The sequence below is a fragment of the Oryzias latipes genome, chromosome 11, assembly GCF_002234675.1.
Source record: "Oryzias latipes chromosome 11, ASM223467v1".
Classification (NCBI taxonomy): domain Eukaryota; kingdom Metazoa; phylum Chordata; class Actinopteri; order Beloniformes; family Adrianichthyidae; genus Oryzias; species Oryzias latipes.
Window position 1 is genome coordinate 22,663,472 of NC_019869.2, and position 24,733 is coordinate 22,688,204.

The 24,733-nt window shown below is 38.6% G+C and overlaps 1 protein-coding gene across 2 annotated transcripts; it reads right to left on the bottom strand.

The window, feature by feature from the left end:
- Positions 1-3,001: 3,001 nt before the first annotated feature.
- On the bottom strand, positions 3,002-21,925 carry triqk (triple QxxK/R motif containing). 2 transcript variants are annotated; one of them, XM_023960159.1, is made up of 4 exons: positions 21,739-21,925; positions 19,544-19,618; positions 17,157-17,245; positions 3,002-4,783 (listed from the first exon to the last, which is right to left on the bottom strand). In XM_023960159.1, the coding sequence occupies exons 2-4, from the start codon at positions 19,602-19,604 to the stop codon at positions 4,682-4,684; spliced, it is 252 nt and encodes an 83-aa protein (XP_023815927.1). In that variant the 5' UTR covers positions 19,605-19,618; positions 21,739-21,925; the 3' UTR covers positions 3,002-4,681. The 2 variants fall into 2 exon arrangements, with proteins under 2 accessions (XP_023815927.1, XP_023815926.1); XM_023960158.1 differs by having other exon boundaries at positions 19,544-19,639; positions 21,739-21,924.
- Between the last annotated feature and the right edge of the window lie 2,808 nt (positions 21,926-24,733).

A 24,733-nucleotide genomic window follows, 5' to 3' on the forward strand; every position in this document is an offset into this window, starting at 1 on the left:
TTAGCGGGCAAAAATACGCTACGCTTTTGTGTTGTCTTTCAGGAGGAACTTGGTTATCAGCTGTGTTTGGGTTACTGTAAAGTGATTTTTTTTTTTTCCAAAAACATGCTTTGCCTTTGGCTGTTTTAAGTTTTCTGTATGTGGGAGTTACAGTGGCCCTGAAGTCCAAATCACACCAACAAATCACTCGACAATAAAACATATTAAAGATCACAACAATTGAAACGAAAAACAAATAAGAAAATAAAATAAAAAACGTTACATTTTAAAAAATCAAAGGAAAATTCCATATTCAGCAAACCAAAAGACACTTCAAAGAAAAACAAAAGTAATTTCCAGACATTAAAATGATGATTGGATGGTCATCATGCAATCACTGATTGGATGTTGGCAAGACCTACCTTTTCCGGTTTCATTTCTTTTTCCTGGAAATTACTTTTCTTTTTCAAAATGTTTCATTTTTCCTTCTTTTTTTTGGAAATGTTTTTTGGTCTGTGGAATTCTCTTTTATTTCCTATGTTTTGCTATTTTAATTGTCGTGATTCTTAATATGTTTTTACTTTGAGTAATTTGTTGGTGCAAGAAAGCGTGAATAAAAACAGTTCAGGATGCTCCCACCTCTTATTCTGTCCCAGCACAGACTGACTCGAACCTCCAGTACTGGGATAAAAAATAAAAAAACAACCTTACAGAATCATGAGGAAAAAAAACAGATGTTCCATAAATTGCAATAACTGACAATATTTTTTTAATATCATTCCACGTTCGAAAAAGTATTTGAAATCCACCCTTGAATCCCTTTTTTCAAGTAGTAGTTAGTGGGTTTTTTTCAAGAATAACATTTAGATTTTTTTCCCAGAGAGAGTAAAAAGAAGCAAAGACAAACTTATGTCACAGGGAAAATAAACGAGAAGAGAACAGGAGTAACGATGAGGAGAAATGAAAAGAGCAGACTTTATGCACGAGTCTGGCAGTGCTACTTCCTGACACGCATCATCAGTCCTGCCTTCTCACCACATCTCCCTAATAGGAGCACAGCAGTGTGTATTTGTGTGGAAATGTGTATTTGAGGGAGAGATGAGCCTCCCTGTCAGAGCAACTTGCTGAGAAAAACGCGTGTGTGTGTGTGCGTGTGTGTGTGTGTGTGTGTGAGAGAGATAGAGACTAAATGAGCTTCTGGAGGGATTGACCCTGCTCACTTCTCACTTCTCACCGGTCCGTCAGAGAGACGGAGCGCTTCAGTGGAGCATGGCACCAGGCGTGGTGCAGAATTCAAAAACACTGAAACACACAACCAAAAAAAAAAAACACACAACCCAAGAAAATAATGAAAAAACGACAAACACAGAGGCAAAAAAAAAAGTACAAGCTTTAAGATTTAAACTTAGTCAAATTCAGATAAAACAAAGTATGAGGAGACACGTGAGCTTTTCGTGATACACATATTAGCTCACAATTTGAGCTGTCTGGTTAGGCAGCAGTCATAATTATGATTCATGTCTTGGTAAACAGCCATGCACTTATGATAACGCTTGGAATTGCCCAGAGTGTGGGAAAGTGGAGTTGTGAATGTGTTGGTGCAAATGCAAGTTTTGGGTTGGGGATAATTACTCTTGGTGACAAACCCAACTTGACTAATGAGCAGAGTTTGGGCGCATGGCGTTGAGCTCATTTGTCACAGGATGGTAGGTATAACTTCAGCTTCTGGAGAACGCCACGGCGCGCCGCAGTGAACGCTCATACAGCGCTGCTGCCTGATTCATTTCCCCAAGAAACAAGTCAGGAGCCACGGGCAGATTGCAGGGAATCATCACAAAACACAAAATGATGTCACACTGACGTCATGTTCCTGATGTTTATGATCTCAACATAACAAAACAAAAATCCTTAGTCGTACTCATGCATCTATTCACATTAAAGTAGTCATTGCAAGGCTACGGTGTGTTTGAATTGGCTCCCTAACCCCTAAAAGACTATAGAGTGCAGGACGATGCACTGCAAAAATTCAAACACGTCCTTTACTTTTTTTGTATATTACATTACCCGTGTGCAAGTAAAAACCTAATAAATACAGCTTGAGCATTTTACAATCCACTGTGTTCTCTTGATGAAAAATTGGGTTATTTAAGAAAAAAAAGTCTAAAAATCCAGATTTACATGATCTCCCTCACACGACTTGTCTCAGCCATCTTTGAAATGGCAAATCGCTCAAAGGCAATTTACTGTAGTTAGTGTTAGGTTAACTACTTTTAGAGTAATTGATTACTTCAGCTGCTGGACATAATTGTAATGAAATTACTCAATTAAAAAAAACATTCCCTCTATTTTCAATAAATTGGAAATAATTCAAATATCTCTATATTGCTGAATTTGTCCATGTCTGTATTTCTGCTTCTTCCTCCATCTTACTTTGCCTGATCTCTTCCACCAGCACACATATGTCAATAACTTTTTTTTCAATTGATCTCCATTTCTTTTAGTTTACTTGAGAGAAAATGGCACAGCCTACTTTTACCCAAATAAATGAGTTTTATTAATGTCCTATAATGGCTTCACTGCACCAAATCCTGAATAACAAAGTGATGAGAGTTTCTATGGTCTAGTAATTGTAATTCAGTTACTGAAATTTAAAATGTAATGCTTTACATTTCTCAGTTACTGACAAAAGTAATTAAATTACAGGAATTTGTTCCTTTGTCACACGTAACACAGGGCTAAATTCATTAATCTAGTGAGGATCGATGGACACGTCTTTCCCAGAGAATTCTGGGAAACTTTAAGGGCAATGGATTTTAAAGCTATGTCCATATTACTTCACTACTCTCTACAATTCCAAAATCCCTAAGAAATTTCCCAGAAGTCTCTGCGAATATCCAGTGAGCATCAACAGATTGCAATGCGTTTGAACTTTTTTTCATGTAAAAATATAATTTGATTTTTTTTCCGTAATCCATTGAAGTTTTGTAATTTTTTTTATAAAAAATAAAGAGAAGGACATTTTATTGTAGTAATAATGTTTATTATTTTGACAGAAAAACACCCAAATATATAAAAACCAACAGAATCCTTCAAATTTGTAAACAGAGCAAATCAAACATTTACTTTCCACTAAAACACACAAAAACCTGACCACAAAAAATATTTATTTTACGCACAAAAACAAACTTCGCAGATCATTCCCATGAAGCTTCTGACTTCTGGTAGCACATAGCGACCTTTAAAAACACAGGTGTCATGTATGAAGGTCTGTAAGGACAAAAGGCTTTTTATTGCTGTAACATTCAAGTCCCTGCCATGGCGAGAGGAGGCCGGTGGAATGGAGGCCAGATAAAAGTCACAGATGAATGGTAGGGCTTCATGCTTATCATAATGGTTTCTTTGACGTGTCGTCTTTTACAAGAGGTCAGGAGGTCATGGGAGAAAAGCAGAGAAGAAGCAGAAGCTAGAGGCTCAAATTTCAGAAATGACATTCAAGCAAAAACCAAACTTGAGTTTTACTTTTAAACAAAAAGAGTGGAATGAAAGAAGTCGAAAGGCCTTTCAGCTCATGTATTTTTAGCTTTTTTTCTCAATCTTTTTCAAATATATATTTCTAAGAAATTCAAGCATTGCTTTTGCCTAGCAAAACATGAAAATAGAAATAGAAAAACCCATTAGGAAAAAATAAATGGGTGCAATTTACCCGAAAACAAGAAAAACGGTATGTCATATGATAAAAGTCCTTGACACTGTACTTCTAAACAATGAATCTCTTAGTGGAAGCACTAAGGGTTCAGCTGGCTAATTGAAGGTCAGCTCTTACACCTTTCAGGCCTGCTGCACAAAGAGTGAAGCAGTAAAAAAAAAGAACAAATACACCACCTTTCACATTTCTTTCTGTGGAGACACATCAGCCAGAGAACAATATGCACAAGCCAGGAGAGAAACATTCATGCAATCGTTGGGAGAAAGCATTAATTCACGCCACTTTTAAGTCATTATTTCTCCCCACATTCAACAGAAAGAAGCGGGTCGCATTTTCATCGATTTTCCTGAGCTGCCATGCTCCGTGTGCACGTGTGCTGTTGTTCGGCATTCCGCACACACCTTGGGACAGGCTTTGTGAATTCTAATCTCACACTTTGAGATCTGCACACATCCAGGAGGAGCGCTCTGTGTGCTGGAATGTGAGGCGAGCGTTTGTGTCAACGTGACGGCGCCCGCTGCAGCCAATCTGCATTTTTTTTGTTGGCGAGGAAAACAGTGGGGCGTGCCTACGCTCAGGAGGATTCTCAGAACTGGGTTCCGACTGTAGCTTTTGTGTGAATTCTTTATGAAAAATAGTATGCCAAAACTAAAAAAACATGACATTGATTTACAATGGTAGCATAACAGAAGGTGCTAAATCAATCACAGGACAAAAAAAAAAAATCAAGAAAAATGTGTCAACCTCTTTCTAGATATGAAGCATAACTTTTGTTTTCAAAGAATGAAATCAGTTTATTTGATCAATTATTGTCTCTCTTACGAAGACTCTTCGTTGTGGATACTTTGTCAATATGATGGAATCCTTTTGATCACGGATAGTTTGGTGTGAGGCGTCGCAGGACATCGGGAAGGATCGCCTTTCTGTGGTTTCCCCTTTGGTCTAAACCTGGGGGGGGGGGGGGGGGGGGGGGGGACCTCCAAACTCCAGCAGGAGTTAATCTGAGTCCAGGTTGATCTCCGTGCTCAGGTTGAGGTAGAAGAAGGCGTAAACGCAGAGCACAAAAAATAGGATTGCTACAACAACCAGGAACGCATCCTTAGAAAAAAAAGACAGAAGAAAAAAAGTTAGTGGCTTCTTTATAAACCAATAAAGCTTGCCCTTCAAAATTCTCTGAATCGTTTTTCACCTTGCAATTTCAATGTACTCAGGTTGTTTTTGTTAGATCTACAATTGTTTTTTTCAGCTTTTTTTCCTTTTCAAATAGCACTTCAGTTTGGAAGAGATCTGTCTTCTTCAAGATCAAGTCAGTCAGTGATCTTGCTTCGCAAAAGCAATTTACAACCTGCAGAACCAAAGGAAGTTCCATGAGTTTCCTACAGCTTCACAGTCAGAGCCACAGCTTCAGTAGCTGGATGGATGCTACATTTTAGGAAAGCTAACTAAAGTCAAAACATCAGAGAAGAAACTAGGTTTATGTGCAGAAGAGCACACCAGAGGATATAGGGTAAGTGTAAGGAAGGATGCAAGTATCGTTTTCTGTATATATAGTAGAGGCAATAGCGACAGGTTTCTTGTGCTTAAAGACAATTTTGGTAAGGTGTAATGCCTAAGGACACAATGGCTTTTAAATCTGAGATTGGAACACCAAAAAAACCCATTGGCAGACATGTCAAACTATTCCAAAGCAAGAGATTCCTAAAGTACTCACAGGAACACACAATCCAATTAAAGGAGAGGTACGAAATAAACTGGTAAGCCTGCACACCAATGCATTCATCTGATGAGTCACCTATGGTGCTGTTCAAATGAGGGTGTGAAAAAATGCTGTGAACACGGAACACTTTCAGATATATTGTGGTAATTTTTTGCCAATTGACAAAAATGAGCAGATAAGAGACAAATCAAATCAATATTTGGTGTCGCGACCTTTTTTCCTTTAAACCAGCATCAAGATCAACCAATTTGATCAAAGGGGTGTTAATGATCATCACTCTCACACATAGGTTGAAAGCACAGAACAGAAGAGTAAAAGTGCATGAGGAACAGCCAAGCTCTGCTGCCAAGGTAAGGTTGTTCAAGACGGGTTCATGTTCTGGTAATCCTAGGGAGGCAAGAAGACAGAAAATAGTTTGCCTTCATCAAAAGCTCTCATCTAAATTTAGGATTTAAAGCGGACTGGAGTTTCAAGATGTTCAAGCTCCTTATGGTAAATGGCGTATACTTATGTAGCACCTTACTACCTTCTTAGAAGGCCCAAAGGGCTTTACAGTCATAGTCTCATTCACCCACGCACACATACATTCACACACTGATGGTGGCTCCACTGCCAAACAAACAACCTATAACAACCAGGAGCAATGTGGGGCTCAGTGCCTTGCCCATGGACACTTTGACACATAGGCAGGCCACGCTGTAACCAAACCTGCAAATATATCAACATCGACCAGAAGTCGACTGCCCTACCTCTGCACCACGCCTTCTTTGGAAGAAGAAACAGGTAAGACTGAGGATCGTAGACAGCCAGATGAAAGATGTATCAACCTTATTACAAAATTCATGGATGTCCAGCTTTAACTAAGAACTGGCAGAAACCTGTGTGTGTGTGTCCATCCATCTACTATCTGCAGAAGTCAGGCCCAGAAGTGGTCTTTGTAGAGGAGTTCTGCTCAAAAAGCCAAATCTCAGACCAAATACATCAAAGAACTATGAAAACTTAGGGGGTGCAAAAAATGGGAGCAAGTGTTCCTGAGCGAGTCAAAGAATGGCTGTAGCAGAAAGGAAATGGTCAAAGGTCTGGAGAGCGGTACAATCATGAGCGTTTGGAGGCAACATTGAAGAATGGTGAGGTCCCTTGAACGTTTGGGCTGCTTTGCTGCAAATGGAGTTGGAGATTTAAACAGGATGGATGGGACCCTCAACGGTAAGAAATACAGACAGATACTTATCTATCTGCAAAAACATCAGGGTGACCTTTGATTGGCTTCAAATGTATTCCATACAGGCAAAGTCATTCAAAACTATCTGTAACAATAATTAAAAACAAAAGTCTCTTGTGTTCATTCACTGCATTTTTTGACTTATAAAAATATATATCATTGCTTTCATTTTTGAAAGCATTCTTTGTTTACAGCCATTTCTCACATCCACCTAAATCTTTTGCACCAAATTGTATGTACTCATTTCCATCTTCATCTAGAGAACAGCTGCTCACTGCCATTCAGAAGTTCAAATGTCATGTTTAAAATTATATATAGACTAATTAAATATGCAGGGGGGAAAAAAAGACACAATTAAGGCAAACATTTTACTGTAAACATCTGGATCTCTGAAGAACACATGTAATTGTTACAAATATGATTTGAATGCGTGCTTTATTCTTCACCTTTACATATAATCCTTAAACTTCCAGCTAATTTAAAATGATATGATCTTGAAAAAGAGTTGTTTAAATCAAATGTTGCTTTTGCTAGAAAACTACAAAAAAAAAAAAAAACACAAAGTAGAAATAATAAGGAATGAGAAGATAGAAAGTCTTTGTGTGACAGAGGCAAAAACAAAAACATCTAAAAACTGCCTAATTTTCAAAATAAAACATCACAGATTTCAGAAATTATTTGGGAATCAACGTGGTGTGGTGTCATGTCATGTCATGTTGAAAGAACGTTGCTTAGACTAGCCATTGTTCTGCTAAAACAACCTGGATGGGAGACTTACAAATGGACCAAAACATGATTCGTCCAGCGCCCTGTAAGATGTATATTATCAAAACCGGTACTCTCCAACATCACTTAAAGAATTCTATTGTTAAAAATTAAGCAAAAACGGATGTAGCCAAATGGATTGGCTTTTATTACCAGGAACTGTTCTGTAAATGGGAAATTAGACAAAACAAGAATGTTGTGTCCATCCCTTGCCAATAAATGAAAAAAACACACCTCTAAATATGCACAAGAGGAAACTAAAATAAAAATCCTTAAAAAAATACTTAGAATCACTGATTTATTTTCCCAGTAGTTCAATAAGAGGAAAAAAAAACAGGAAATATGATTTTTCTTTAATAAATCATGTTAAACACAAGTGAATTTATGTAAAGTTGGATTGTTTTCTAACAACCTAAAACAAAATCCAGCTAAAGCCATCCCCCAGTGGTCATTTAAGGAACTGCAACAAGCAAGACTTTGGGGCTTGATTTAGATCTTAAATAGCTAGGAGATGCCAATTGGTCTATTTTACTTCAGTAACTGTTGCTATCTATAGTCAGCAATATAATACAACAGAAGTGGGAAGAAAACATGTGTTAAATTAAACAGATATTGACAAAAATGTCAAAGTTTTCAAGTTAGGAAGTCCTTTTTACCATTTCATTTCCTGACAAAAGTAAAATGTGTTGCTTACTTCTGTTCAAACACTCAACAGTATGGTTTCCTGTAATTTGTAGGGTACTTTATTTATAAAGTAATCATTTTTTATAACCCACTTTGGAATGCTGGATTGCCAATATGATTGCTAGATGGCATTTCTTTAGACCAGAAAATTGTAGGAGCAGAAACTCAAATTATTCATTCAAAGTCTCATCTTTGTTCTCTTTTAAAGTCAAACTTTACAGGTTAGGAGAAATGTTAGATGTTTTCTCATTATATTCTACCTTTATTTCATGGAATTACTTCTCTTAACCAAGAAGATCAAGGACAGGCATGTTGCTTCCTCAGAGCTGTTTTCAAATAGTTCAAATTCTCTAAAGTCTGAAGATGAATGGAGGACTCAAGGACTGTCTATTGGTTTATCTGCGTTGGGCTTTACTTTAATGTTCAACCTTTTTTTTTGTCTATACTTTCAATTTGGCTACCTTGTTCTAAACCTTGATGAAACCACCCCCAAAAACACACACAAAAACACATTCCTTTCCATAATACAATTCATTTAATCAGGTTTGACAAATTCTTAAAGCAAAATATCTTGAAGACAAGCTATGTCCTTAGTTAAACCCAAACTCTTTCATGAGTTCTCAAAGTGGACTCCATTTGATTTAGCCTGAATAAGTCTGCCAAGAGGTAAGTCTGTCATCAAAATGTTAACATAAAATTGGAATAAAGCAACTGTTTTTGTCAATACAATTAGGAATCTTGAGAATATAGAAACTTATTTGGGGTGATGTAAGTTAACACACACCCACAGAAAAAAATGAGCATGGGCTCACCAAGTCGTCCACAATCCTAAAATTTTGTGCAGGCCATCTGCATGCCCCACACAGGTTTGCACATTTGTGGCTCCCAGACAGCGACCTACAGTTGAGACAAAGGTATTTTTGTTCATTTAAAAAAGTTGAAAAGTGATTTCAATCTAAAGATTCTTAAAAACTTACATATGTTCATTCTCCATTTTAACAAGTCACACAAAATGAGAGTGGCACATGACTTCAGAGGAATCTGCCACTATGACCATCTAAATATTACTACTGGACAATACTTGTCTGTCTGAAAATATCCAGCATCTCTATTATTCCATTGATGTATCATTAGCAAGACATTACTGTATGATTATGTTATGCAGACTTGTTATGCAAATCCAGATGGAGTTTGCACACTTCCTGGAGAATAAAAAATAGACTAAATGTACCTGAATTCTACACATTTTCGACTAAACTTTCTTCAACAATATGGCTTTTTCATGAATTTCTATTAGTAAATTGTCAAACAAATTGAGGCTTTCCAAAGAAGTGGCATTCAAGTTGAAAATGGGAATTTGGAGCGCTTGTTCATTATGTGGTGCTCACACGATTACAATCAGCTGGAGTTTCATTAGGGGCACTCAGAGTGTTGAACAATGCCAGTTATTCTTTATCAAGAGAACTCATTAGCTGCAAACTTTCTAATCAACACTGGAGAGCTTGGAGGGGTTTAAAAGAGCCCAGTTTGATTAGAGGTTATTCAAAATGAAATATTTGATGTGGAAATAATATCCAGCATGTATAAAAGCATAAAAAGACTCAGATCTCTGAAGATATTTTGATTTTATACCTACTAAAAAAAAATGATTAAACGATAAGGTGAAATAAGAAAAAAGTCAAAATAGACGGTAAAATATGAACAATTTTGAACACTAATTGAGTGGCTTTGTTTCTTTTCCTCATCGAGAAATCTGCAAACTCAACCCAAACTGCAGATGAAAAACAAGCAAGAGATAAGAATTTGCACAAATGAAGAGAGGTGGAGGCCTATAACAATTCCTCTCTCACTGGGGACAGGAGTTGGGGGGGGGGGGGGGGGGGGCTTGACGGCACCCGCAGCTATCTGTGTACACGTTGTACTGCCTAGTCATTGGTCTCCATTAGCCTTAGCCAATATTTATCTCCATCCTGGCAGCTTCAAAACAACACAAAGTCCTCGTTTCATTGTGAAAAACCAGCATTCCATCACAGCCTTAAGACGTTCTCACAACCACTCCCAATGAAAAGTCGATGTAAACGCATGTGAATGAAAGTTTGAATGTAAATAAAGGCTCAACGTACAAAACATGTGCCATAGAATGCGCGTCGAACTTTGACCAATCAAGGACTTGGGTTTGGTAGTGACATATCGATGGATTCATGAAAGCCATTCACAGAAGTTTGAAAATTAATGATGGAGGAGAAATGAATAATTGCAGTTTGTGGCCGGCTGGAATTCTATGACACAAAGTCTTTCATATTGAAATCATTGGAATAGAGCTGTGAAAGAAAAAGGCTGGAGCAAGATTTATGAGATTTGCTCCGCTTCGACATTTTGAACCCAGCGTCTTCCAACTGTGGGTGATGGACATGCGCTAGAAAATGTAGATAGAGAAAAAGAAGAAGCCCCTCCCTGCTTGTCCAGTGTGAACACCATTGCACATGTTCTTGAATGCGTGTCACATAGCCAGTGTATTCTTGTTTTTTTTTATATGTATATGTAATATATGTAAGATTCTACTGTGACAAGATTTTCACAACTGTGCAGTTTAAACTCTCTCTCCCCATTTTCTTCATGGCGACAGCTGGTTTCAGTAACATGTCTCTGAAAACAAGCTGGAGGGGTTTTCGTGGCAAACACTTCAAGTGAAGAAAGCACCTGCACTTGATTGTGATCATTGTTTTCAAGGAGAGGAGCCTGCCTACTGGTTTGTCTGACAAAACACATTTATGTTCACCCGTACTCGACATCATGCGTCCTCAGAGACGAACGCTGAGCCTCTTTGGCCCACATCTTGATGGAGACCCCTGGATGAGGCCCAGCACATCATCGTCTTCATCATGTGCCCCTCTCAGCTCCCACCACAGCAGCTGCAGCACACTCAGCAGGCTGGGAGCTTGGTCCCCGTCACCCTGGCGACGAGCCACAGCTCAGCAGACATCCCCCTCGTCTGGTCTGATTTTCAATCTCCTCCTGGGTTTGTTTGTGTGTGTGAGTTTGTGTGCATATGTGTACACATCTGTCTACATACACTACATGAAAAAAAGAAAGAAAGCTGCATTTCCACCAGTTGATGCTCTGTCAATTGCAGGTAGTACCATTTATATCCTCTTGGCATAAATTATACACCTCTTTGCATAGATATGCTGATTAATTTACAAGTGCTTTCGCTCAAAGATAGTCTGGCAGATTTGATCAAATAGAAGAGAAACGCTAAAAACTCCCACACTCACTCTGAACAAACTAAACTGATTAGAAATGTCATGCAGTTGCAAGACCTGCTCCTTTGGGGGCAGTATAAACTGGCTTTGACCAGAACAAAGAGAAGTAAAGGAATAAACTGGCTAGTTTGACAAGACTCTTTCCTGTATTATACTGAAAAGTATATTTTCTTTTCTATACAGCAGTTCCCAAAGAGACACTTGCCCACCATGTTCACTTGTGGACCAAACTGTGCAGTGTGAAAGCACTCTCACAGTACAGTGGTTCCTCACTATATCGCAGTTCACCTTTTGCAGTCTTACACATTTCTCTTGTAATTTTGCATCCTTATGTTTTTTAAAACACACTAGGCCTGCATAATATACCGCAAATTTATCGTTATCGCGACATCAAGCTGTGCAATATGCATACCGCAAAAATCGCAATAAATGGTTACCTTGACCCTTGTGCTATCCTAGGCACTTTAAAATTGGGGGTTGGGTCATCTAGACCCACTAGACAGTGCTCTGAACCTTTTTTCTTCAATGATTTGTGATCTTCACTGGTGTCCATGGATTACATGAAATCTTTCTACCTTTATCCACCTTTGTCATGGTAGGGAGAACACGTCAATGTAAGGGTGGGGGGGGGGGGGTCATCTAAGATAGCACAAGGGTTAAATGTGCTAAAACAATCTCATGACAGCTTGAAATATTGAACAAATGAAATAAATCACTTTATGCATTTAACCAATCGGAAGGACCCGTTTACGCTGTTGATCAATCAATTGAGCCCTTTTATGTTTGATGTTTGCCTCCTATGTCGACAAGGGTCATTTGGTGTATAATTTTTATACTGTTGCATTGAAATGGAAATTATGTTTTTGGTTGGTTTGATATTTGTTTATATACCGCAAATTATATCGTTATCGCAATATTAATCACCAATATCGCATATCGCAAGTTTTCCTCATATCGTGCAGCCCTAAAACACACTGTGTTCTGCGTTCTGATTGGTGGTTGACCTTGTCAACCAATCAATTGCTTCCGTGCCTTCCCTTTTCCCTAAGTCATCCATTGGGAGCACATCTATGTTTTCATTCTATAATACTGAACTATGAAGGTTAGAGCTTTCAAGCTAGGTCCCCACTGCCCTCGGCAACTAGCATTTATGAATGAAGTCTAAGTAAAACGCATGTAAAGGCCCATTTTGGACTTCAATGTTCAAAACCCTCACGTTTACGCATCACTACGCAGGTTTGTAGGACTGGCTCTACGCACAAAGTGTGTACCCATTGAATGCAAGTTAAACCTGATCAAGCTTTGACCAATCAGGGACTTGGATTTGGTACCAACATATGAATGACGTTCCTTCTAATTCACAGAAGTGCCAACTGCTTGAAAATTGATCATGGAGGAGAAATGAACAATTGCGGTTTGCGTCCGACTAGAATTCTATGACATCAAGTCTTTCATATAGCGGAGTAGAGGTGTGAAAGAAAAAGCCTGGAGCAAGATTGACGAGATTTACACGGTTTCAACAATTCGCACCAAACCTCTTTCAACTGTAGGTGGTGGACACGTGATAGAAAATAGTAGAAAAAGAAAAAGAAGCAGAATCCAATTCCTGCTTGTCCAGTGTGAACACCATAGACTAAATTCAAGTTCAAGAACCTGCGCATTATATGTCCGGTGGTACGGTAGCCTCAGAGTTTAAATAAGATCCTTAAGTGTAAAAATGCTTACGTCTGTCTGCATAACGTGTGGAGTGAGGGGTTATACATCCGTAAAATATCTGTACTCCTCCTTCAAGGATTTCACCTATCCCAAATTGCCTTTTGAACGCAACTTTGATGAATGAAAAACCACTGGTACTGCAATTTCCAAAACCGGGGTTAAGCCACTCGCCGACCAAACAGTGCAGCGTGAAAGCGCTCTCACAGAACTAAAGCTCTCCGACTGAAAAATGTTATCCTGCTGCATTTGGAGGCTCGAAGATGGGTTTCCTGGCTAAAGTTGAACATTTGAACAGATCTTTCTGCTCCTAAAGGAACACAAAAACATTTTTCTCTTGAATGCATGAGTGTGTTATATTGTGGGCCTTTGCAGAAATTAACTCTAACAATATGTTGATTTTTATCATGTAAAATATGAGATCAACTCGTTAGATTCCTTGAACTCTTTCCCTGTTGTCCTCAAAGGATGCTCCTTTATTTTCTTCAGGTCCAAGAACCTAGATGTCAAGAACATTTTATTTTTCAAAAACCTACAAGTACGGAGCGTATATAGCTCACTACCAGAAATAAATCAAAGTTTGATATCCCTCCTTCTCTTTCCATCTCTCACTCGCCACCCAAAACACTTTCACAAATGACAGATGGAAGACACCCAGAGTCATCATCTGTGCTTTCTGTTGTCTGCCAACTCTAGAAGCAATTTCCCCCCAACTTTTTAGACTCGGCAGCTAAATAAGACAGAGGAAAAGCAGCGCACGAGTGAACAGAAGGCTAGTGTGCCAATTAGACAAGGCAGCAGGCTTGTTTCCTGTGCAGCACGAGAACGTGCTTTGAGTCGCTTTGAAGGCTTTTCTTCCACTGCAGGCAATGTGAGGACAGACTGGAAACACTTCCTGCCAAGTTTTTTAACGTCTCTGCTGTTATGACACCATAAAATCCATGGGACGGTCATTGCAACTCAACAATGCCTGCTACAGGTGTTCAGGCAAAATCAGCCCTGTTCAATTTCTTCTTAGAAGACAGATGTTTGGTGTAATTTGTGGGGGAGAAAAAAAAATAGTAATTGTTTATTAATGAATGATTTCAGAGTAAAATGGTGCCTTGGTCTTTTATTTTGAAATATTTAACCTACTTCCTGCTTTTACTACAACTGTTATCTTATCTAGGATAATCAAATATTTTTGTGGTAATGAATGTAATAAATGTTGAACTAACCAAGTTATTTCATTGATAATAAAGTGTTTTCACTCAAAGAAAAAATAAAATAAAGTTTCATGTTCCCTGATGCTGCGTTTGCCTAATATCGTGCAGCCATGGCCCCGATCACTGTTGTGGGAACCAAACTCCTCCTCCTCTTGCTTCCTCTTTTGCAGCATCTCCGCCCTTTTTTCTGCCAACTTGTCATGACAGCACTGCGACGAGAGGAGTCCCGACACAGCCTGCCTCGGCAGCTGCCAGGTTTTCAGTGCCTGAATGAATGTCTGCGGGGGCTTCAAAGTTCCCAGCTGCATCCGAAATCACCATCCAGATAAGAGAAGATGCATCATGGGTACACGTTTCTACATGGATGTGTCTACTAAAGCCAGGGGGAAGTTCTTGCTATCAAGCAAAGGTTCAGAGAAGGGGCTTCTACAGTTGTCATGGAACTGTGTGAAATTATTGGGGTGTGGGAGGGTGTCTTCATCTTTATATCGCACTAAGAAAAGGCTTGACGGAAAGCCAGCGTGACCAAATATCCATTACATTTGGACTGAATTTCAATCAAACTCCGGGCCAAGAGGTCTAAGTTGGTTTAATATCCTCTTCCCCGGGGTATTTTTAATCCACCCTCTGAAAAATCCCCCCGTCTTGGCCACGAAAATGTAAATTATTCATGACCAGTATCAATATTTCAAGATATGGACTAATCTAATTGGATTAAAGACGTGTTTAATGAGGCCTTGCATGTCTAAGGGACGCATATTTTAAAATCTGACCGTTTCACACCGTGTTTAATCCCCTCTGCGATTTGCTCCTCTCTGAGTACTTCATGGCCGCTGAGGCTTAATAAGGAGAAGAAGAAGACTTTGGGCCTTCGGGTGCTGTAAACAGACCCAAATTTTAATGTGATAAATGCAAATGAAAAGACTGAATTAGATGGGACAAGATACGTTTTTTTTTTACACAAATGGACAAGGAAAAAAAAGAAAAACTTCCAAAAAGAAAAACAAAAATCTGCTTTAAGTTTGCCAACAGTGATGCTCAGCAGTTCCTAAATGAGTTCCTCTCAGTTCCTTATTAAAATTAGGAAATGAGAGGGGACCCTTCTTCACGTCAGCTACTTCTTTGCAGTCATGCAGCCATACAAATGGACCTGCATCTTTTCTAACTCAGAACAGAGAATGACTTTCATGTTTCCTTCTGATTTCTGGCTGCTGTTTGCTACTCCTCCTTAAGCAAATGGCATATGCACTCGTACGGGGATTGATCTGTACGGGTTCTGCAGGTTTTTGGGTTGTCTTAGAGAGGAGCGGCCACGTCCTAAGGGGAGCACAGGTGTGTCTTGCAGTTCCCTTAAAGACCCACTCCACTGAAAATGGCTTTTTTAACATGTTCTTGTAGCATTTTTCTCATGATGGAGGACATATAGAAGAAGAAAAAATCAGGATTGACAGACAAAACAATGCTGTTGGAAAAACGTTTGTATTTGTGGCATTGGTGCTACAACTGGCACGTAACAAGCAAACTGCTTTGCTCCATTCTGATGCATCCACTGGCAGACAAATAGATCCATTAACTTCTTTGTTTCCATCGTCTGAGCTGGAATCTGGCTCTAAACTGTACGGCTGGATAGCTCCAATATTGCTCGCCGTTTTTGTTGCTAGGCTGATGTTAGCTAGGGTTTGTGAGGAGCTGTAAGCTATCGGGAGAGCACGTAAAAAGAAGGATGTCGGGAGGCAGAGGCAGGCTTACCAACAGTCCCGCTCACGACTCTGAGGCAAATTTGTGATGTCCTAGAAAACTACAAAAATGTGTTCATTTTGGCTAAAAATGTCATAACCACAATTAAAAGACCACTGGGAATACTTTTACATCTGATCAAAAGATGATTTGAGAGGGACATTTAAAGGGACGTTATGAAAAAGGAACGTACCATTGACGCATGAGTGGTATGTGCATTCTGAAGAATTCCTAGGGATATTGTAAGTTGCAAGCACTTATGATGCTGTTGTACGGTGCCATTACTTAAAAACTTTAGTCATTAGTGAGAGGATAGTACTGGTTGCACTAGAATGTTGCACGCAACAGGGTTTGCACATGATACATAGATTCCTGTGGGACACCCACACCAACTACCCTCTGATTGTCTAATTTTCTTACTAACAGTCAGGCTGAACACAAGGAGCATGCACTTTTCCTATGAACAGCAGTTATGGGCTACTTACGCAGGCCAAAGGATTGCGGATTGGTGAAAAAATAAATCTGTACGACATGCCTATGACTCACCTACTATACAGCTATTTTACCCTTGCGTGTTGTATGACCTTAAAAAAAACTCTATTATTTCTGCTACTTTTAGTGTGAGAATTTGCCTATTAATGGACTTTGGCCTGTTGCTGAAAAATGTATGAATAAATAAAGAAGAGTAAAAGTGTCTACACATAAAAATGCTCCTATAGTGTTGGACTGCCAAAGTCTTTAATGAGGGACAGAAGTCTTTGTTTTTGCAAAAAACAAACAAGAGAAAGTTAGAAGTGATGCCGATGCCACAGGAAGGTTTTTCCAGTCTCCTTTTGGATCTTTTAGAACTTTGTTAGTCAGAGAAAAAAACAAAAACAAAGTTGAGGTGAAGTAAAACCAATGTACAACAATGTTTTAGTAGAGGGACAGGGATCAAGCCGAACAACTTCAAATATTAGAACTAATAATTCCAGTCTAAAGTTACTTTATGCTTTATGCATTAGTTACATCATGGAATTTTCATTTTAAGAAGCAAAAGTTAACATAAAAAGATGTAGAAAGAAGCAAGTATTAAAAAAGTACCAACCAAATATTAACCAAAGAGTGTAAAAAATAATGGAAAAAAGCTCCAAAGTGAGCAAAATATGAGGATTACACATCTTACCCTGAAACCAGAGGTATTCTTCTTCTTTGCTTCAGCCTTCAGTCGAGTTGCTTTTAAGACTGATTTGGTCTTTTTGTAGTCCTGTTTGCCTATAAAAGAACATTCAGTAATGTATCAAAAAAAGTTTTTTATTTGATTGAATAAAAATATCCTTCATTCATTTTAGCTGCAATTCAGTGCTTCTTGTCAGTGGTAAACAAACCCACCGCATTAAAAAAATAAAAAATCTCCATATCTACGTCTTTATTATGCTCTTAAGTCACAATCTGTGGAAGCCCAATAAATCTTTTTGTTTGACCTGAGCTGCACAGCGCTCACCTGTGCTTCCTCTGCATCCCGGGAGATCGACTCTCCAGAGTGAGACTTCTAGAAAAACTTGCCACCTGGCAAACAGAGTCTGTGCTTGTGTGTGCGTGTATGAGCTTAGCATGAGACAGAGCCGGCTGTTTTGGTCTAATTAGAAAAAAAAAAAGCACACTGCAGGAAAAGGAACTTTTGCTAACAATAGGGTGGGAAGTCAACAGCTTGCTGAACAGTGTGTGTTTCTGTGTCAGTGGGTTTGTGGGGAAGAAAGAAAGAAAGAAAGAAAGAAAGAAAGAAAGAAAGAAAGAAAGAAAGAAAGAAAGAAAGAAAGAAAGAAAGAAAGAAAGAAAGAAAGAAAGAAAGAAAGAAAGAAAGAAAGAAAGAAAGAAAGAAAGAAAGAAAGAAAGAAAGAAAGAAAGAAAGAAAGAAAGAAAGAAAGAAGTGTTTTCAAGAGCTAATCGTATAAAAGAAAGTGCAGCATTACCAAAGTAGAAATAAAGTTTAAACGGATGCATAAACCCTTAAAATAGAGCATTCATGAAAGGATTTAAAAGCTAAATTATTTTTTTTTTAAAGGGATTTTTCTAGATTTTTTTTCACTTCAAGGAGATAGACTTTCGTTTAGGCTGAAATGATGATGGTAGTGTTTCACTCATGTCCTTTTCTCATCAGTGGAGCAAAGCAAAGTGATTCAGAAATATGGTTTCCTAGACCTACAGCGGCAGGATTCCTCTGAGCTACAGTCCTGCAGATGTCCTCTTTAGGTTTAGGGGTAACTCCAGGCTTCAGGGGCTGCTATGACTGTAGGTTCTACTCATGGCAAAGGATTGTATTATATATATATATGTATGTATAGTCGGGTGTATTATCAATGAAGGGACGACGAACATATAACCTAACAGATTTCAAGTCACATTAAGCAAAATAAAACAGTCAGAGAATGGGATACGGCCAGACTACTGAAAATGCCAAAGGGGGTGTGTAAGGGATAATGTCTGTATATATGCTAATATACAGACACAATGAGGCACATTTGGAGCTTTTAAACAGCAGTGCGAAGCGTCAAAAACTCTGACACACTATGAACATTTCTGTGCACTAAAGTCCAAACATCCAACCAATCAGGAACTCGGTTTTAGTAACCAACATGGAGAAGATGCTGATCATTACTGACTTTTCTCCTCCTGAATGTAGATTCTGATTTGTGTCAGGTGAATAATAAAAACTAAATGTCTGAAAGCGGCTGTCATTCAGACGCCGCTCCTGCAGTAGAGGATGAACCTCTCTGAATGATGCTATGAACCAAGACACCTTTGTAGAACTCTAAAATAAATGAATCCAAGTTCTAAACATCAACCAATGTCTCCTACAATGTAGCAATAGGGCTGTTAAAAACATTTACGTGACTCCTCCAACATTCATCAGGTCGTGTTAAAGCAGAGGCAGTGGATGCACGCCAATCACAATCAGAATAAACGCAAAGTAAGAGATTTGCAACCGCCAAAAACGACAAAATGTGGCTAAATAGCGAAAACTAGACAAAGAATTGTTTCATCTCAAACAGCACGCACAGAAATATTTGCACAGCCCTTTTCTGCCATTTCTCATGACACTCAACATGAATGTTGACTCCAAGTGAAAATGTCCAAGACACATTCAGACAAAAGTGTTTCAACCTGGTGGGAATGTTTGTGATTTCTTGTATGTTTTAAGTTTGTAGGATCCATCATAAACATCAACTAAGTGCGTACATTTTTTTCTCTCACCATCCCTGATGTTTCCGGCTGTTGATCCCTTCTGATGACAGTTTCCGATCGATTTTCTGTCAAAATCCCCATTGTCTACAAAAAGTGCTAATCATGATGATACACTTCACATTCCAGCTTCTGCAAGCAACTGGAATTGGAGTTTAGTTTTGGTTCAAGTCAACCGTCAAAGACGCAAAGAGCATTAATAATGAGATTTAAGATCCTTTTTTTTTTGCTGGTCTGAAACGTAAATAATAAAATAAAAGAAGCTTAAACGTGTTTCTAAATTAATGCTATGGTTCTGATCACAACCTTTGCAGATGACGAAAGACTTACCAATCTGCTTCCTGTATTGATCGACGGGTAATTGGGTCGCGCTGGCATCCTTCCTTCCCATTTTTTGTCCCCTGTCTGACAAGGGGGGGGGGGAATCTGATGAAGAAAACCCACAACTTAAGTCGCTGCGTATCACATCACTCCAATCGAATACCAGAGCAGTTTCTTCCAAGTTGCTACAGAGAATGATAACTTGTGAAATCTGCAAGAAAGATTGGAGTAATTGCACGATCATATACAAAGAAGAGTAGTCAGTTTTGATCAGGCAGATGGTTTATCTTTCACATACATCTGCTGCACGTAATTAAATTATTTCTCACCACCTCCCATGTGTGTTACAGTCTCAGTGTGAGCTTCCTATCAATCTCATTTAGTATAAAAGCCATTTCCCTTCACACCACGAGTTTTCTTTGATTACTCTGACAGCTCAGAGGGAAGACATAAAGTGAAAGAGCTAAGAATAACATATAAAATTGTATCTTGTGTGCGATGCCTATTGTGTTCTTGCTGTAGGGGCTGCAGTTGGATGCCGGGAGATGTGTTTCCAAAGCTCTAACTACACTGTTTAAAACTTTACAGCACTGATTGTGTTTGTCTTCTGCGTCTGTCAAACATAATTGCTTCTCAGCAGAAAAAAAAAAAAAAAGCCCTGCTCAAAATTCCAGACGCCGCCCCTGGCGGCGCTCAGCATCAAATCAATATTGGGAGGTCTCGCCTACTCCATCTGATGATGTCGAAATGTTTGACCCGTCCTCCGAGTGAGAGTTTTCACCACCTACCTCCAATAAACCAATAAAACTGGGGTGTTAAACTGTGAAACACTGTCAAATATGGATACAGGCGCAAACTGAGAGAGAAGACGGGAGAACGAGGAAAAAGGATCAATGTGAGTCCAGACCAGAACAGAGGAAGCGAGGGATCTGGAGGAGCAGCTGGGTAATAGAAGACAGCCAGGGAATTAGCATGTTCAAGGAGCGTGGCTGGCTGCCGCCGCCGCCGACTGATACCTTCTCCTGGGAGAGCGCTGCCACCTGAATTTTACCTTACACTAAAAATATTCCACCAGGGGAGATTACAAACCAGCAAAGGGAGGCGAAAAAAACGCCAAACTGCTGTTCTGCAGCAGAAACCAGGGCCACCAGTTACAGGAAGTGAGTAAGAGGCAAAAAGAATATGACCCACAGGCTTATAGGCTGGAAGTGGCTGTAGCATACAGCCAAAGAGAAAACGATCTTCCCTGCCCATGACATATGCGTCTGCTCACACAATGCAATTCATATTTGATCAAGCCTTTTATGTAACATTTTGGTGCAATCTCATTCAACAAACTAAAATCCAACATGGCAGGAGTTCAAATATCCAGACATTTCTTTGACGCAACTAACTGTTTAGCTTGTCGGAAAAGTTTTGATTATTTCCGCTTTTCGTACAATTCCCAAACTCTCACAGCTTCTTAAAAATTGTTTTTCGGCAAACTACTGTAAACATTTCCTGCATTTTCATTTAATTGCAGTGCATTTCTTTAGAATACATCATCCTCATTCTGCATGCACATAGTCTGCAGACCAAAAACCTCAGTTGTTGCAAACAGAAAGCTTCAACGAAGCTCTTGTGCACTTTTTCTTTTAAAAACTAGAATTTTTAAACTTCAGAATTTAAATCTATGATTAAAACATCGTGATTTCCAACTTAATTGCATCTTTGACATTTTTACATAGTTTTGCTAATATGTGTCAGGAAATATTTAAACTTTAGAAACATGTTAGATTAAAAAAAGAGGATTAAAAAGAACAAAACCTAATTTTCAAGAAGAGAGACTCAATATTCTTAAGTGCTAATCACATAGGATTTTAGCTGACTATTTACATTACAGGCTTATTTCAATATTTTTTTTTGGGGGGGGGGGGATTAACTTTTTATTCATTTATTTTTTAAATACCGATGAACTAAATTGACATTTAAAAGATTTAATAAAATATACTCTTCATCTGAAGCTACATTTTCTAAAAGTTATATCGTTTAATTGTCGATAAATGTTCACAGTAAAAGCGTTAACTTTTCAAATATCTTCCACCAATCACATCTGAGAGTATATCTATGCTTTGAAATTAATAATATGTAGAAAGAATAGGAGCGAAAAACTAAAACAACACCAGCCAGGACGTAAATGATCATTTGGTATCTAAAATACTTACAAAGATCGAAAATCCCGAAAATGTTCTTTCACATGAGACGTTTCCTCATTACAGACAAAAAGCTACAGTGTTTGTGATGGCTCGGGGCTGGAATTGATCGTTTCTGGGGTACTTTGATCCAAATTTCTCCTGAATGCCAACGCACCACTTCTCCATACGGCAGTTCCTGGTTTTTATGACGGACCACATTTTTGTCCAATTGGAATTCAGTTTTTGCCAAGTGGACCAATAGAAGGCAAGTGGGCGGGATTTGGAATCAAAACAATGAAGTGGCGCGTGACAGACTTAGTCATTCTGAAGCAGGTCTGCCCTGTTTATTGATTAAAATGTAATTTACATGTTAGACAAGTTTTATGGGTGAAAAAAAATAATAAGATCGATATTTGTTTTTTGTTTAAGCAGATTTAAATTTATAACTTATTGCCTTTCAAGACAAAAAAGTACAAATAAAATACAACGCTGAAGTTGGCTTCCGATTCGCTAGGGCACTAAAGGGACGTTCCACTGCATTTTTTGCACGAAGATCACCTACAACTGGGTCCTGTTCAAAAACCACACGACATGGACTGCTCAAATCCGGATTAAATTATAAATTAGATACTGAATATTACGTTAAACACAGTTTCTTTCACCTTTCTCTGATTTGTGAAAATATGAAATGGGATGTTTTATTGCATTTTACACACTGAGTCCACCTTAGACCAGGTCCTGTTCAAAAACCACAGGACCTGGACTGCTCAAACCTGGAATAAATTATGCATTAGATACTAAAAAAAACACTTTAAACACAGTTTCTGATTTGTGAAAATGTGAATTAGGATGTTTTTATTGCATTTTACACACTGAGTCCACCTTATCTCCTCATAAAGTAAACATGACCAAACCAACTTGTAAGGTAACGCCTCTCTTTTTGGACCCTGATATTTTAATTGTTATCTCTTCCCATTTCAGTTTCACCCATCTCTTTCTCTGTTGTTCATATTTCTTCTCTCCTCCCTCGATCGTATCTCTCCCTTCCTTATTTTGAGAAATCAAATAAAGGGTTCAACTTCCTGCTCGGAAGGTTTCTGTTTATTTTTTATTTACCAACGGGCATTTTGTGTCTAAGGCTATGGCTGGGAAAGGATCTGCAAAATATTGGCCAATTTTGAAAGTAAAAACGCAACAAAACTAATAAAAACGGCTGGTGCTTACAAATTAAAGGTATATAATAATGAAGTGCACCTCGAACACACATTTATTTCCTCTCTTTTAGCTTAAGACTTGGCAAAAATAAAAGTTTTTTATACACAAATAAAGGAAAATATAACTGATCTCTACCAAGAATTAGATGTTTTCAGTCTAATATTTTGATTATCTTTTGTGATGCTTTTCTTGTTGTTGTTTTTTAGCCTTTTTCTCCTCATTTATTGTGTATCATTTTCTTCTTCTTCCTCTTTCGGCTTCTCCCATCAGGGGTCGCCACAGCGAACAAGTCGCATGGTAAACTTGGCAATGTTTTACGCCGGATGCCCTTCCTGACGCAACCTTCTCAAACCGGGCTTGGGACCGGCACAGAGGTAGAGAAGGGAACAGGGAGCAGCCCGGAGTCGAACCCTGGTTTCACGGACGGAAGGCGCCGCAAACCAGCACGAGCTAAACCGGCTCCATTTATTGTGTATCATTTTATTTCTCCTAATAGTTCCCAAGCTCCATTGTTGCCTGGTGCTTTGTGCAGATTATGGGTAAACTTGCCAGCATTTGTAATTTATGAACTTTCAAGTGATTTTCTTGTCTCCAACAGGCATGCCATTTGCATGAAGCACAGCAGTAACTAATAGATGGAATCTGTTTATAATGGGCCTGCATTATGCTTTTTCTTACGTAAAGCTGCCAGTCTTAGTGAGCACTTTAACATTTTCCTCCGGATGGATCAATAAGTCACATGACATTTTTCAGTTATAACTCAGTTAAATACTCATCTTAAAAGGAAAATGTATAGATATGTTTTTTTTTTTTTTTTTAATGATCAACCCTAGATGGCATAATTGAAACCTGAACATCAACCGGGAGATGGTAAGAATGAGTCCAAACATTTAGTCCAGATAAATGTGCACACACCACTTTCTGTTAACAAATAGGCTCCATATGAAGCTTTGAACAATTGTCTTAATCTGGCTATCAAAAGCAGCATGATGGCAGTTAATGCAACGCAACATTTTTCACTTGTTGTACTAAGTATGTGTGATTAATTTCTCCCGTTGAGTGAAACAAACCAACATGCTGGGTCTGTCACTCTGATAGATATGTTGGGTTTTAGCATCACCTGCTAAATTAAATAAATAGCAGGCAGGAAGAATTTGCACGACAACCAGCTTCAGTACCTGTTAGCATAGGTAAAGTAGGTCTTAGGTAAAGACCTACTCCAATAAAAGAACATTTTGTTTTTGGTCTTTTTTTCATGTTCTAGTAGCACTTTTTTCATGATGGAGGACATATGTTTAAAAAATTAAGATTCAAACTGCATTTTTGAATGTTTCTTTACTCAAATTGTTGAAAATCTGGAACAGACAAAGAAATGCTGTTTGTTAAATTTCTTATTTGTGACATAAGTACTACAGTTGGTGGACCACAAGCTCCCTGTTTTGCTCCATTCTGATGCATCCACTTGCAGACAAACAGATCCATGTACCTCTTCATTTTCCTCGTCCAAGCTGGCATTTGACTCAAAATCTTAACAGCTGAATAGATCCAGTATATTGCTCGCCATGTTTGTTCCCCCGGCTATGTTAGATTGGGGTTTGTTTTTTAATTTTGGCTAAAAACAGCATAATCATAATTTAAAAAACGACCACTTGGTACACTTTTACAACAGATCACAAGATGATTGGAGTGGGACTTAAATTCTCATGGAGCCTACAGGAAACACACAGTTCACCCGGGAGGCAGCCACAGAAAACACAATGCTTGTCCTGGACATGAAGATCCAACACAAAGAAGATGGTAGCATAAAGGT

What these genes read in the sequence shown, in the direction of transcription:
- triqk (XM_023960159.1), bottom strand. Translation starts at nt 19,604, where the DNA reads ATGGGAAGGAAGGATGCCAGCGCGACCCAATTACCCGTCGATCAATAC. An exon ending in TCAATACAGGAAGCAGATTG is followed by an intron (nt 17,246 to 19,543) that starts GTAAGTCTTTCG and finishes GTTCTTTTATAG; the next exon opens with GCAAACAGGACTACAAAAAG. An exon ending in AGAATACCTCTGGTTTCAGG is followed by an intron (nt 4,784 to 17,156) that starts GTAAGATGTGTA and finishes TTTTTTTCTAAG; the next exon opens with GATGCGTTCCTGGTTGTTGT.